The 15,281-nt window shown below is 33.6% G+C and overlaps 2 protein-coding genes across 3 annotated transcripts; both read right to left on the bottom strand.

Moving 5' to 3' along the window:
* Positions 1-84: 84 nt before the first annotated feature.
* On the bottom strand, positions 85-715 carry LOC104879927 (uncharacterized). Its single transcript, XM_059738715.1, has one exon. It carries the CDS (start codon positions 514-516, stop codon positions 247-249), a length of 270 nt encoding a protein of 89 aa, XP_059594698.1. The 5' UTR covers positions 517-715; the 3' UTR covers positions 85-246.
* Positions 85-11,488, bottom strand: LOC100254360 (crossover junction endonuclease EME1B). Of its 2 annotated transcripts, none has more exons than XM_059738714.1 (13): positions 11,056-11,488; positions 10,492-10,653; positions 10,289-10,362; positions 9,125-9,310; positions 8,890-9,043; positions 8,631-8,740; positions 7,352-7,527; positions 5,540-5,603; positions 5,282-5,400; positions 3,258-3,347; positions 2,563-2,677; positions 1,152-1,797; positions 85-544 (listed from the first exon to the last, which is right to left on the bottom strand). In XM_059738714.1, the coding sequence occupies exons 1-12, from the start codon at positions 11,372-11,374 to the stop codon at positions 1,618-1,620; spliced, it is 1,749 nt and encodes a 582-aa protein (XP_059594697.1). In that variant the 5' UTR covers positions 11,375-11,488; the 3' UTR covers positions 85-544; positions 1,152-1,617. The 2 variants fall into 2 exon arrangements, with proteins under 2 accessions (XP_059594697.1, XP_010652885.1); XM_010654583.3 differs by having other exon boundaries at positions 9,125-9,307; positions 11,056-11,480.
* Between the last annotated feature and the right edge of the window lie 3,793 nt (positions 11,489-15,281).

Raw genomic sequence — 15,281 nt, 5'->3', positions numbered from 1 at the left:
TTCATTAAAATTTCCCATGAAAAAAATGATTGCAGTGTATGATGTTATGTTAGTTTTTATGTAGTTGGGTTTTGGCTAAAAGGCTTAAGCAAAAACTGTACTTCCTTCGTTCAGATAAAACCCAGAAGCGGACAACTTATTAGTAATAGCATGCTCGGTTCCAGCCTAAATACATGAAATTCAGTAGGATTCATACACTTAGATGTTTGATCAGTCCACAAGGAAAGGAACATGAAGATGGGATTTTTACATATCGTCGTAGTAGTCATCGGTGAACTTGTTCTTGATCCATTTGAAGCTGTTCCGCAAGGATGATTTGAGCTTACCTTCCATGGAGTACATGTTGTAGGATGCCACCCTCTTTCTCCTCTTCATCTCTGGATTATCGGATGTTGCAAACTCGTCCACCTTGCCTATTGGACCATTAAAGCTGTATGAGTTGGAGCGTAGCTCAAACCCATGCCGGGCGTCTGAGTAGGAGTATGGATGGTCAGGAAAGGATCTGCTCTTCTCCATGATCAAAAGCTTGATGAGTTGTGGAGACCTGCAAGTCCATTATATATAGGGAGGTGAGTACTTCTGGAGTTTAGAGGCAAAGAGCCGTCTAAGTGCGATGTGCACGGGTGTTGAGATGACTTTGGTTGATGAGAAAAGATTCGAATCAGTGTATATGTACAGTAAAGGATGGTGTTTGATGAGATGGGAAATCAGTGTGCAGGGCTAATGGTAGTCCGGTGGAAACAAATACATTTGGGGAACAAGTATGGATGATGTTGATGGTGGCACATCTCCACATAGGGCAGCCTATAGTTTTGTGCCAGGATGGAAACCATGAAGGCAGTGGTATGCCACATTGGAAATCATGAAAGTGGTGGCGGGCGATGGTGACTGAACCTGGTGATGGTGGTGGGGCAGACCACAGTTTAGGCCCTAAGGTGGTGAGGACCACAAGGTGCAATTGACTAGGGGAAATAGACAGTCCCCTTAAGTGGGTGTCCCACTATGATGAAAATGCAGCCCTCTTCTACTCTAATTGTGGTCCCTCTTTTTGTGTCCTAGTCAATACAGAGAAGAAAATGTCTAGAGAATCATCGTTGCATTTTGTTTAATAACTGGAAAGGAATCATTTCCCAGAAGGTTCAAAGGAATACCTGGTAACAAGAGATGACGTACACTCCACCTTGATTAGGTAACAGCAGCAAGAAGATAGGGTCAGCCAGGAAGCACAAGTCACTGTGGGAGAAGCTTGTGCCTAAATAATCAGGCATGCTCCAGCAACCCTTGTCAGAGTTGGTTGGGGTTTATGCCTCTAAGAGCCGAACAGGGGTATAGTCTGTAAAAATGTCACTGTTTGCACCCAACTTGTCACTATCCAACTTGCTTAGACTTACTGACCCGGCAACATGGATAGAAATCAAAAGCCAATCTCAATGCTGCTTGAGAGAGTGGATTCCAGCTGACTTCAACTAAGTCCTCATGCTCGGAAATGTATGAATTTATGAATGAGACACAAAACATAATGCAGAGCAAAGAAATTCGTGGGCGAAACATGATGGTGACCATATACAGGGATCTATTTCTGTTCATATGATAACAATGATAGCCAAGAATCACAATTTAAGACGATTGGTGTCTGAAGAAATCAGCACCATCCTCAACATCATCGGTTTTCATATTTCCGCTTTGAGCCATGAGTATTCTGTACACTCTCTTAGAACAAACCTCACCTAATCTTCTATCTTCACCAAGTAAGCCTTCCGTTGTCAAGTCCTTGAGCAGAAATTCTTTCTCATGCACCTGTCATATTAAATAAAAGAGTCAATGTTAAATATCATAATTACATACACTGTTTATAGCTAAGAAGACACAGAAGGAAAGGGATCTTCATGGAAACCAAAAGATAACTCGAATAAGATGTGGAAAGTATCCATTCTCAAAGTTGCTTTCCTTAGCTTTGTTTTCTCTTTTCCAACAAGAGCCCCATTACGAGTTCTAAACTTATCTATGTACAAAGAAACACAGACACACATGATATGTAGAGGACATGGTAATTGCTGTTTTAAGAACAACAATCTTTTTTTATTCACAAAATTATCAATCAAGTTAGTTTGAGTTGGTGCTTATAGAAACTCAGATAAACATAACCTGTTCATAGTCAATTCTGATTTGGTTACCCAAACCAATTTCTTCACCGACCTTTTTATCTATTTGTGAGCTGATAATTTACCTAATTTGTAGTTTCTGCCTCCCCCCCCTTCTAATCCCAGTAAAACAAACATATCCCTGAAAGTGCCAGCATATCCTTTTCCCAATAATCTGTTTGGGTCTTAAATAACCAAGATAGTGATTACTTCAAGATTCCAAGCTCTGATTCTAAAGAGCTCTTGCTAAACAAAAAAAATCCATCAATGTATAACTTTGAGTAGTAAGATGCCTAAACGCTGGTGCACAAACTGAACTGTGCAATAACACTCACAATAAGTGGAGTAGTGCACCAATAAAAAGGTCAAACTACTGAATTGGTCATCAATAGAAAAAAGAGCTGCCACTAATAATACTCACTGATTTACTTGGATCCATGTAAACTCTCAAAAGGGATTTCATGGTTGGGTATTTCTTCCATATGGCAATAGCAAATCGTGGCTGTACCTTTGGGATAGCTACCAATGCTTTTAACCTGAATATGAAAAGAAAAATCAGGAAAAACAATGACATGCTCACATAGATCAATGGATGTTATCAGTCCACACAAGCGCACACAGAGAAACACATATGCCATATGTGGTCTACACACATCAGATTATGAGATGTTTTGCAAAGAAATTGGAAATAAGTGCCATATGGTATCTTGCTCATGCTGACGTATGTTTGACACATTAATAAAAAGGTGGTCAAGAAGGGCTAAGGTGGTCAAGAAAGGCTAAGGGAGTTATATATTATATGCTTAGTGTTCTTTTTTTAAATTGTTACACGTAACTGACATAAATATTTAAATTGATCACACAATTTGGCATCTCTTTGGTATGTCAGAAATTAAATCTGAGGCGAGTCAACTAGGCTGAAAAAGGTATAAACAAAATGGATATTCATGCACTAAAAGAGCAGTGCAACTTCTACATGTGAAAAGTAACAGATAAGAACTGCGATACAGAAATTATTATCAATCCACAAGTTAAGAAAAATGCAGAAAGATATTTAAAGATTTTCTTCTGTTGTCATACTTGATGATCAATGTAATATGAGAAAAGAATACCTACCAGACACTCTTTTTTATTAGATTCCTATCTGTGGAATCCTTGGGGATAAGGGAACCATTAGCATTTACAGATAACCGTGTTAACTTCTTTCTGCAATTAAAAATAAGCAATGTTAAATTACAATCAGTAACAGTATGAGAAAGAATGCAAATGGGGGAAAAAGAAAAAAAAAGATATGAGAAAAATATGAAACAAACCAACACAACTTATACTGATTTGGATCTACAAGATGATGCAATTCTAAAGAAATCGAATTCATTGGTTTTAAATCAGATGCTCACTGAAAAAGACAAGACATCAGAATCAGGGGAATCATAGGCCAATAGCAGATAGAAAAACTAGATACTAATTTCTTTATTTTCAAGATTTTCCAGGAGTTTCCTTTCTCAGCAAGGTAGATAAACCTATGAAGGGTAAACAAGGGAAGCAAATACCCAATAGGATACATGATCAAGGTATACCAGGACACTTATTGGCAGATCATTAAACAATTAGTATTTATGGTCTAAAGAGATCAAGCATCCTTAACCAGAGTTTACTGTTTATTCTTACAAGAAATCTCTAATACAACCTAAGTAAGTCACAAACTTGCCATACTTCACATACTACTTAGATAAGGACGATGTCTTGCTGATCAGTGACTTGGTGAGTCACTCAAATCCAAGTTACAAGGGAGATTCTGCTGTTATTATTCATGGGTGTCTAAAAAGGAGAGTGGAGAAAGGCTTGTGGAAGTTCAATGGTTGACTTCACAAAATAATAGATATTGCTGAGAGCTTGGGAAGTTCAATGGTGTCTAAATGGTTTTTTGGAGAGCATTTGTTGGGTTAACAATTGTATTGACCCCACTTGTTCGGATGGGTGTTCACCCAAAGTGTTCTCTGACCACATGCATAGATCCATAAGTAACTTAGGAGATGTTCTTACCTCCTTGAGTGTAAGAGCAGTTTTAGTGCGTATACATTTGCTTTCTCGGCATTTGGCTTGTGCAGATAGTTTTGTTCTTTGTGGAGTAATATTTCTCTTTTTTTTTTATCAGCATTTGTACATTTCAACCACTTCTGTGCACCTTATATTCATAATCAGTTGAATGAAGGTAAGCTTTTTGCAATCAGCAAACTGATGGACAGAAGATACTTTCTTATTGGATAGAAAGATAAACTATGTCACCGATGCTATTCCAAACCCTATTTTGGATTGCCTACTAGATTGGATGAAAAATGAAGGAGCTCTCCAACAAATAGAATCTTTCTTTGTCCCTCTTTTTAACGAAATAGTTGCTTCTTTAACCAGAGCCACCCCCCACTTTGCCCAACTTTGCTTTCTTTATTTGAACTACATCTAACAGATTTTAAACTTTTCTATTTTGAGGAAGTGACCACATCCTTATTGATGCTTTACAAGCTAATGATGAGAAGTGGCCACATGCTCATTAACTTTATATTTTGAGTACCAGAAACATTGACCACCTCCAAATGTAGCCACAGCAAATCCCATATATGTGTGTGCATCCTAAGCCAGTGTAGTAAATCAAGCCACAAACCCATCCACACAAAACCAAGATATAAGCATATAATTGGGGTAAAAAGGTTTTTAAGATTTCCTAATAGTTTTGCTAGAGAAAAAGTAAACAATCCCATGTTTACTTGGAATGCTAGGTTTTCTAAGGATACTTGGAAGACGCTAGAGAAAAAGAATTTAAAACAAAAAAAAAGAAAAAGAAGAGAGCATAGAAGTGGTCAGAAGACTCAGAACTAGATAACTTGGAATAGAGACGAAGAACAAACGCAGTCCACATAATCACACCATTGTATTGTATATTAGGTAATATGATGAAAATTGCTTTAAACCTGAATAAAAACATCAGGAACTCTTGATTTACCTATTTCTATAATACCAAATATATCATAATAGGTTACAAGAGGCCACAAAAATTAATGTTGTGGGTTAGAGGTTTTATTTTAATTCAACAATTTAGACCTGAACTGGTTAGTTTTCATTGCACAAAGATGAGCATGCAATACCTGAATTGACAAGAGGCCAAGCTGCATGTCAAACCAACAACATGTTCAGCTAATTCAGCTTCGTCTATGCATTGTCTTGAATGTACCCTAAGAAAATGAGTGGTTAGCTTTGACAGAACCTGTTACAATAACAAAAATCAGTTGTCAATACAAAAATGGATATTGAGATTTTTAATTTCAACTATGAAAAGCCACAAATTAGAAATTCTCAAGCTCTGTGCAAGTAAAAGGGAGAGATCTTTCATTAAATGATCTAACCTCCTCAACAGGAGGGCGTCTCCAACTGCTACTATTTGTGGGGTTCTTGTAATGTCCCTGCTCCCTAAGACAACGAAAAAATATGTGCATCAAATCATTGCAGTAATACACAATTAACAAGGATATATCCCGCAAAAGATAGAAACAAATAGTTCCTGATAGAAACAAATTGGAAGGTTCATCACATGCACACACCAGAAAAAAAGTAAGAACAAAAAACACCACATCTACATATTGACATTGCATATTTGTAATAGATAACATCTGCTTCAATTGGCAGGTGATCTGATTTCTGCGAATCTCTAAACAGACAATATATAGCAATAAAATGGTGAAAAAAACCCAGTTGTATCCTTGGATGAAAACTTATGATTCCAAAATAGTAGATGAAATTAATTCATTGCCATGCAATTCTGCTCATGATGCAAGAAGAGGAAATTAGCTTACTTATAAAGAGTGACTCAGATGCGATAGACCCTTGTTTGAGAATTGACTTAAACTAGAAAAGAAGCAATCAAAAACTATGTGACAGCTATGAGGAGAAATATAATTGCTGCATTGAGAATCATGAGTAAATCTTTATACATTTTATACCAAAGGAAATAGATGCAGGAAGAGCTTTTATTGGTGTTATCAATCAAAACTACACCTGGATGTTGTACACTAGTACTAACTTTGTCATACACAGAAGTCAACAAGAATGAAGAAACCAATACCACAAGTAATTAACAAATTATTTTAGTTCATTTTTTCAATTCTTCGATAGATAAAATCTTATTAAAGACCTGCTTGTTTTGTATTCTGGAAAATTGCATTTGTATAGTTGATTTGATAGTGCTTTCTTGGAAAATAAATTGTCCAGCTGGTTAGGACTTGAGAGAATTTTAAGAAGCAAGGATTTTGTTGATCTTCCAACTTATAAAATGAACTATGACATTTTTGTAAAGTACAGGTCAGCTATGCAAGATAATTCCTTGACCATACTGCTTCCAAAATGCTGCTTTATTGTCTTGATTCAACAATTCCAAATCCCAAATTTGCCAATGTAGCCCAAAAGTACAGTAAGATCAAGGATCACAATTACAAGCTAAACCAAGAGTACAGTGGTTTAAAATCTCAAGCATTTAAAGTCTTTTTCAGCAGTTTTTTCCTATGTGTTTGATTAGCATATAATATATGGATTGCCTAAGATGTAAAAATATCATGTGCACTTACATGCAAGACAATGCTTTCAATCATAAGATGCTTGTTTTCTTTGATTTCATTTTTGCCCCCCATAATACCTTTCTAATTAGAAAGAAGAAATACACCAGAAGAATTTGACAATTGTTTTACATGATTGGTTTTTTCAATATTTTAAGTATAGCTGTCTATCTATGTCAACACTCATTGAATTTTATTTGATAAAATTATCCAGTGCTTATTTGGAAAAACTATGGACTTGTATATGTGACTTGATTTCTTTTGCTCTCTCAATGACAAACCCACAATCAAACCGAAGTGTATCATCACTATATTTTTCATCATGCCTATCACTAGATATTAACAAAATGCAACGACCCCCAGAGTCGCATGTCTAAAATTATGAGAGAAGATGACAACAACCAAAAAATGTAAAAGAAATACATATCAGTAACTTAATCAAAGAAAATTCTATAAGCACAATTCATTAACCCTCCTATATAATGAAGAAAACTATAAAAATCTCAATGTTTTACAGAAAAGAGAAAATGTTTTAGAAATTAACCAAGCCAAAGGTAACATAGAAAATAAGGTATAGGATTCTATGAGTAAGCTTCAGCACTTTCTCACCTTCTATGGATATAGGCCATTAACCTATTTGTGAGATAGCAAACAGTATGAGATGGATAATGACTCCGAACACCCAAAACATGATCCATAAGAGATTCATTAGTAACAAGATTACAGAATTCCTCAGCCTCATATATAAGCAATACATATGGGATTTCCATTCCTTCAGGAGAAAGCTGCAATAAACTCAAGATGTCAATATCTATCAAAACATAATTTTATATGCAGTAACTTCAAAATGAATCACAAACATCATGGATAGCAAGGAAGCCTATAAATCTTAATTAATCTTATAACAAGTTAACAGTATAGTTATTGCCTTGTTACGTTAGTGAATTTGTCAAACTCAAAAACAGCCAATCGTACCACGTTGGCTATTCAAAGCAACCATTACACATGATTTTAGCATTACTAGTACCAAGATAAAAATTTGAAACAACATCCATACATGTAATATGATCTCAGACAAGGCTAAAGAGCATTTGCTTCAAAGAAACAGTTGTTTGATGAAGAATTTAAGATAAACTATAAATACTTGGCACCATTCAGCCAAACACAAGCCAAAAAAAACAGCTTATTTTGCTACATACAAAATGTATATTAATGAATGTTTTACAGTATGGCAATATTTGTGTTTAGGTAAAAATTAACAATACCTCTAACGCCTTTTAACTGTTATTGTTCATTCCCTTTTTGTCATTTTAGGTATTATAGTTGATCAAATCAAGTTTTTAATCAACCACTAAGACTCTAGTCTCTAGCAATCATGTAACGTACCAAAGAAATCAGAGGATAAAAACCAAAAGCAGGCAACCAAAAGAGAAAACTCTAGCAGATTAGCATTTTAAAAGGGGAATATCCACCTCAAATAATTGCTAAGAGCAAACAATTTGATGAAGTGATAAACCTTCCCATGATAATATGCATCAGAAGGGGCTGAAATCCATTTCATGCTTTTTCTCTGCAGAATTTGAGGGATATGAGGCTTCCACCTCAAGACAAGGCTCACTTCCCATTGTTAGAGAAACATTCAACCTTAAGTCTGCTTCATTTTAGACCCTCCAACTCATGTTTTGGTTGCAATGCCCAGGGAGCAACAGTATTGATACTGAACCACATAAAATTGTTTCTTCTAACAATCAATTTCCAAAAATTAAAATTGCCAGTATAAATTGCAGGCTTATTTGCAGTGAAATACAAGTATAAGGTGGGAATATAGTGATGCTATTAAATATCAGAGCCTACAAATTTTATATCCAAACTCCAATTATTTAATCACCTGTGAAATTTGTTCTGGAACAGTCATTGTCCATACAATGGACCTTGCAATTGGATTTGATGTTACACGGAATGTAAGGCCCTTTTCAGCAAACCTTGAAAGCAGATGTCCTAAAGAAAGTAAAAAACAAAAAATTTGCTCAGCACATACCAGATTTGAGAAGTAGATGATATCAGTAAATATAAGAAGAGGAAGATGCCATATCACCAATCCCAGATTTGAGAAGTAAATGATATAGGTAAGATCAATTAGACCATACCTCCAATTGACCCCAACTCTATAACCTTGGTGTCAATTTGAGCCACAATGGATTTTAGCGCAAGCTTCCCTTTCTCCCACTTCTGCTTTTCTTTCTGCAATTTCTTCAACTCAGCAGCTTCAGCCTTCAAAGCGGCTTTCTGCAATTTTTCTTCCTGTATAATGGATTTAATCAGTCATTTATATCCATAAAAGCATCTGCCAATTCAAAATACAGTACCAGATAAAATACTGACTTGCTTCTTTAGTTTCTTTTCTTCCATTAATCGAATTCTTTCTTCTTTCTTTTGATTTTTTGTTCCCATTGCTCTGTCCATTCTCTTTTTCTTCTCTGCATTAACTTCAATGGTACTCTTTTGCTTTAGGACATCATCCTTTTGCTCCAGTCCAACATTTTCTTTGTCACTATGGTCCTCTACCTGCTTTTATTGCCACCCAATCATAGAAACATGCTGAATAAAATTATTTGTTAAGATGTTTCTTCAGGAATTCACATGTAGGTAAACCAAAATCCGATAAATAACAAAAGATGAAGAACATATTCACAACCAAGTTTCCACTCATGAACACCAATTCTACCCTAATTATGGCACAGAGTATGCACGATGAACAACAGAAAGCAGTTGTCCAATAATTATATCATTCTTATGCTGAAGGAACACTACTGCTACTGCCACGAGAAAACTAGAACCATTATATGACCAGTGCTAAAGTTTGAAGCACTGGTTTATAAAACTCCAATAGCATGTATGCTGGTACATTAATCATTTGAATCACAATTAGCTTGAGCACAGCAGTGGTTAGCTATGGATGATTACATGTAAGTGCCACCTCTGAGACACCTTGGCTATATCGGAGATGTAGGGTTCCTTTTCTAGTAATATGAAACAAACCCATGTTTGGATTGACTTCTTGGAAGCCAAATGCACCTTTTTTCTTATGCTCAATGAGAGCTTCTGGAAATTTCACTAAAACATATTTCCAGCAAGCAGCTTCATTGTTTGAAAAGGAACCAAAAGGTTGCAAACATTTAATGATAACAGAAATGCAACTGGTTTTTCAAAAGTGTTTTTATTTTTAGAATTGAAAACAATGGCCATGTTTAAGACCTTGTTGTTTTTATATCATTTTCAATTCTTGAAGTGCTTGCATTTTTCAAAACACTATCTATATATATAGCAGTCTATATTTTGATGTTATTCTAAAAATTACCCGTTTTCAGAAAAAAGTTGTTGAAAGTGTGGTACCAGTTTATTTTTTTCTTTTATTTTTCGTTTTTTTTTAATTAAATAGAAATCTATTTTCATTTCTATTGCTAGACCTGCACATTTTATATATGTACAAATATGAGCATAAGGGAGTATAATTATCATCACTCACCACAACCATGAAGAATGTACCTGATGGATATCATCTTCCAAAAATGTTGGAACATTACAACCGTCTCTATACATCCATGTTTCATTGACAGACCCTGATGAAGAATGCAGCACAGAACAATACAAATAAACTCCAGAAGATATGAAAATAATTTCATTCATAACTTTGAAACTCATTTATGAATCTAGACATCAAGGCACCAGATTGAACCTTATAAACTTACCCGGAGAACATGCAGGCTCAACAAATTGAGAACTCAAATCTGAAACTTTCAGAACATTAGAATCAACACAAGTCGTTTCATTTTCATTTTCCTTCAAATTTCCCCTCCCAATACCATTTTCAGATTCATTGTCAGACTCCAAACATATCAATCTGCTAATTTCTAACACATAAAGCAAACAAGGGGAGTACAAATAAATTAAATCAAATTCATGAAAAATAGATAGAAATTCAAAATCTAAACAAAATCCACAAAACGTAAGCCTATAATCCTAAATTCACAAACAAAACTCTAAATAAATTTAACCAAAATGCTAATCACCCAAACACAACAAATAATCTACTAATTAAGACTCCATAGAAACACAGAGTACGAAGAAGAGACAAAAATAAATAAAAAATAAAAACAGATAAAAAATAAAATAAAAAGAAGAGGAACGTAAAAAAATTAAACTTTAAATAATTTTCATAACAGAATAAATAACAAAATGAGGGAGACCTTCCTTTTCGGAGGATCCAAACAGAGTGAAATCGTCAGCCCAAAATAAAAAATAACCAAACTCACCAGCAAACTTTTGGTCAGAAGTCGAAACCCTAACTTCCGGATTGGATGAAGCGTAGGTGCATTTAACAATTGAGACATCGGATTTGGATAAACCGGACAACGGTGTCTCCGCCACGAACGACGGGGTGGAGTCTGAACCTGGCTTCCGCGGCGTCGGGTCATCATCGATGATGAGAATTGTAGGGTATGGAAGCGTAGAGATCGGATCGCAATCCTCTGTTCTTCGCTTCTTGGACTGGATTGGAAGAGGAGTAGAGTGCAGTGAACTTGGATCCTGATCGTCATCTGAGAGAATGTGGAGTGAGATCGGCTCAGCCATTGGTGAAATGGAGAAAACTGTAGAGAATCGCAATGGAGAGAATGTGATTTTTCGTATTTGAGAAGAAGCGCGGGTTCTTGAGGTAAAGGGGGTGTTTGGTTGCAAGTTTTTGCAAAGCGCCACTCAGTTTATTTACATTCCCAATTTCAATTAGCGTTTTTATACCAATAAATAAATAGAGCTATATAAATTATAATTGAAAATTGCCTTCAAAACGATTTTCTACTATAATCTTTGACAAATTTTATAATCTTAATTTTTTTTAATAATTATTCTGAAAATTTATCATTTTTAAAAAACTAATTTTTTTTAAATATATCTTCTAAAAATATATCATTTAAAAATAAATAAATTTGACATTTTTTCTAGTTATTTTTTATATATACAATTTAAAAAATATATACTTTCTAAGATGTTGGATTTTTAAAATAATAATAATAATTTTTTTTTGTTTTTTTGAAAAGGTGTATTTTTTTCTAAATCAATGAATTTTATGGAGATTTACAAAATGAATAAAATTAAATAAATGTAATTGAAATAATTAATAAAATGACTACTTTAACCTCCTAATGGTTAGTTGGCAAGTCTTAAATATATAATTTTGAAAAATAATCACGTGATTATGGAGATCATATATACAAATTTTCATCAAACCTTAGAAAAAGATAAATTTTGTCTTTGTCCTTCCAAGAATCGTGAAGGTTGTAAAAATATTAGGTTTGTAAGTGTCCAAGAAACGTATGCTAATTAACTGGGTTACGGCCCAACGCATTTGAGTTGGGCATGGACCTAGTCTACAAATAAAAGTGGGCCCAGATTGCTGTCCAATAGTTAAAGGGAGCACACTTTATAGTTTGGGCTCACACTTGGTTTTGGCATATGAGCGCAATTGTATCAAGAAAAACAAATTGATCTCAAAATAATTTTACCTTTTAGATAATAAACCAATAATATTTATCAAATTAACGTAGTTTCCCCCCATTAGAGACAACCCTTTTGTTGAGCAAGGAAAAACTTATAATTCTATTGCTAGTATACCTCTTACTTAATACCAATTGGTTCTGAATCTTCTAATTTCGTCTAAAATATAAATCCATCTTATTACTTTTTATATTGCAATACTATTTATACTAATTCTAAGGATGACCATTGAGCGATTTTGGACGAATCACCCCTATCCCAACCATGTTCTGTTTATTTATATATATATATTATCATCCCATGTATAAAAAAAATAATAATAAATAAATAAACGGGACGAGAAGAGACAAGGTAGGTATAGAAAATTCTCATACTCGCCACCCTATTTAATTTTTATTCAATTTTTATGTTTTTAAAATTTTAATTTTATTAAAAGTAAATATAATTTATAAATGAAAAACAATATTTTTATTTATGTTAAAAAAATTTTAAAAATGAAAAAATAAATAAATAAATCTTTATTTAAAATTATACATAATTGGAGTGGAGCATGATAAGAAGAAGTCACACTCAAATTCATCATAGGTTTTTTAAAACTTTTCAAATTCATTTGAATTTATTTATGTTTATCTCATACCCTTCTCATCAAGCAAGAGGTAGTACGAGTACGGAAAGAAAAAAAATTCGTTTTATTGTCATTCCTACTAATTTCTTACATTCCCTCTCTAATCCATTATTTCAATTTATCTTTTTATATGGTTATGTTAACTCTTTACTTCCATCTATCATCTATATTTATTTATCCTCTTTAATTATTTGTCTTTATTGGTTGTAATTATCTTAATGTTAAATATGCCTTTGGAAGATGCCTAATTTATGTTTCCTATAAAGGTCTAATGTATATTAGTAGTTGTTTCCAAAAAACTTAGGTGGTGTTTGTTTTTTTGGCTTTTTGCTGAAAGCAATTTAGTTTTAGAATTTAGGTTATTTTGTTTTTCTACTTTTTCATGACTTATTATAAACTTTTTACTAAATAGAAAAAGTCAAAATATGCATGTAGCTTTTTCTAAATAGAAAAAAATAACATATTGGTTTTTTTACTTTTTAATACTTAATAGAAATAAAATACTATAAAAACAAGCAACCTAATATTTAACACTATTAAATATTAATGTTCTATTTAGAATTAAGTAAAAAAACAAACACCAAGTTTAATTTCTTCTAATGCGATAAACTTGTTTTTTTTTTAAATGCATCTCATTTGATTGTCATATGAATCTTTATTCTCTAAAACACAATGCTAATGTGGGCTAAGAGCAAGGAACTATCACACGTTGACGCATGTGAAGCCAAATTCAAGACTTGCAATTAATTAGAGTTCAAAAACAAAACGATGAATCTACTTAAAAAGAGAACTTATCAATGATAGTACTTGAGTTTTGTTTGAACTAGAAAATAAATAAATTTAAAAAAAATATTAATTTTAAGCTTCTAAAAAGGCAAAAGGTTTTTATCCCTTTTAAATTTAGTACAAAATGAATAATTTTATTAAATGGTTTATAGATTAAAGTATGAAAGAAAAATGTCATTTTCGAATATGGGCGATTCTTCAATTCGTCGACATGAATTTTTATCTTTTATTTATTTATTTATTTTTATTTTTTATGATATCAGTTTGATTTGATTTTTATTTTATTTTCTACTTTTAAATGAAACCCAAAAACAAAGAAAAAAAAAAACTATTTCAAAACATGCCGTATCAATAAATACATACACCTTTTAAGCATGTGACCACACATTTCCTTCCTGTCCTTTCCGTTCCATCGTCCATGAAAGAAAGAAAACGACCGAAATCAGATTCCCACAGACCAAACACGCCCCCAACCCCACCTCATTAAATTAGCCTGAATGCGACTCTCCTTCCTCCAAAACCCTCCAAACCTTGCCACCCTAATCAAGAAAATGACACCGCCCTCGGCCCCCTTAAACCCTGTAAACCAAAACTCTAACCAGACCCTAGCCGATGCCGGTTAGTACTCGACAGAAGGCAGACCAAAAGCCCTTTCACGAGACCCTCCAACCCATTTCCGGCCCCAGGCGTGGGAGCCTCTGCCGGAGCCGAGGATGGGGACCATGGACATGGTGACGAAGCTTGTGGGGTCAAGTAGGGTTTGGCGACAGGCAGGTTTCTGAGAGTCGTTCATACTGTCTGCGAGGGGGTGATGTAGTGGAAACTTATGATTGGAATGCGGTTTATGAGTGAGGGTGTGGAGTAGACAAGGGCTTATTAATGGAGTGTTGTCCCTTGGCTTGCTGGTCAGTCGACATGAGCCGTTTGTCTAGGGAGAAAGACAGGAGTGACGGAGGGGAGAGGATTTTCTAGATATTGCATGCGATCATTTAATTAATTTCCACCATTCAATTGAAAATTTGAAAATTAAAAGAAAATAATTTTTAGATTCTTTTTTAATTGACGGCAAAGAATGAGTTTTTTTTTTTCTTTTTTTCTTTTTTAAGAAATTGGAGATTTTTTAGGAACCCCGTTTGAGTGGTGGAAAAAGTTTTAAGAAGGCAAGCGGGAAAATTTATATGGGTGTCAACTCTTTTGTAAAAGTATTTTTGGAGATTTGTTATTGACAAATAATTTTTTATTATTTTAAAAACTCTTTAAAAAATTATTTTCAAATTAAAATTCGCCAAATGTGAAAGATGTTAGATTTACAAATTTAGGGATAAATTCATTCTTTTAAATCAATTAATTATTAGAATAAATAAATAAATATAATAAAAAAATGTAAATAATTTATTTTATTTTATACATAGAAAAGAAAATAGGAGTAATAAGTTATGTTGGAAAAATATGAGAATAAAATAGGAAAAAATAGTAAAGAAAAATTTTAAAAATATTTTTTTTCATATATTTTATTTTCTTTCTTTTTTCATTGTACTATTATTTTTTATCAAATATTATCTCTCCACAAATTAT

This window comes from Vitis vinifera, chromosome 7, assembly GCF_030704535.1.
Source record: "Vitis vinifera cultivar Pinot Noir 40024 chromosome 7, ASM3070453v1".
In the NCBI taxonomy this organism is placed as follows: Eukaryota; Viridiplantae; Streptophyta; class Magnoliopsida; order Vitales; family Vitaceae; genus Vitis; species Vitis vinifera.
Note: the sequence above shows the minus strand (reverse complement) of the source record. Positions and strands in the feature narration are given on the sequence as shown.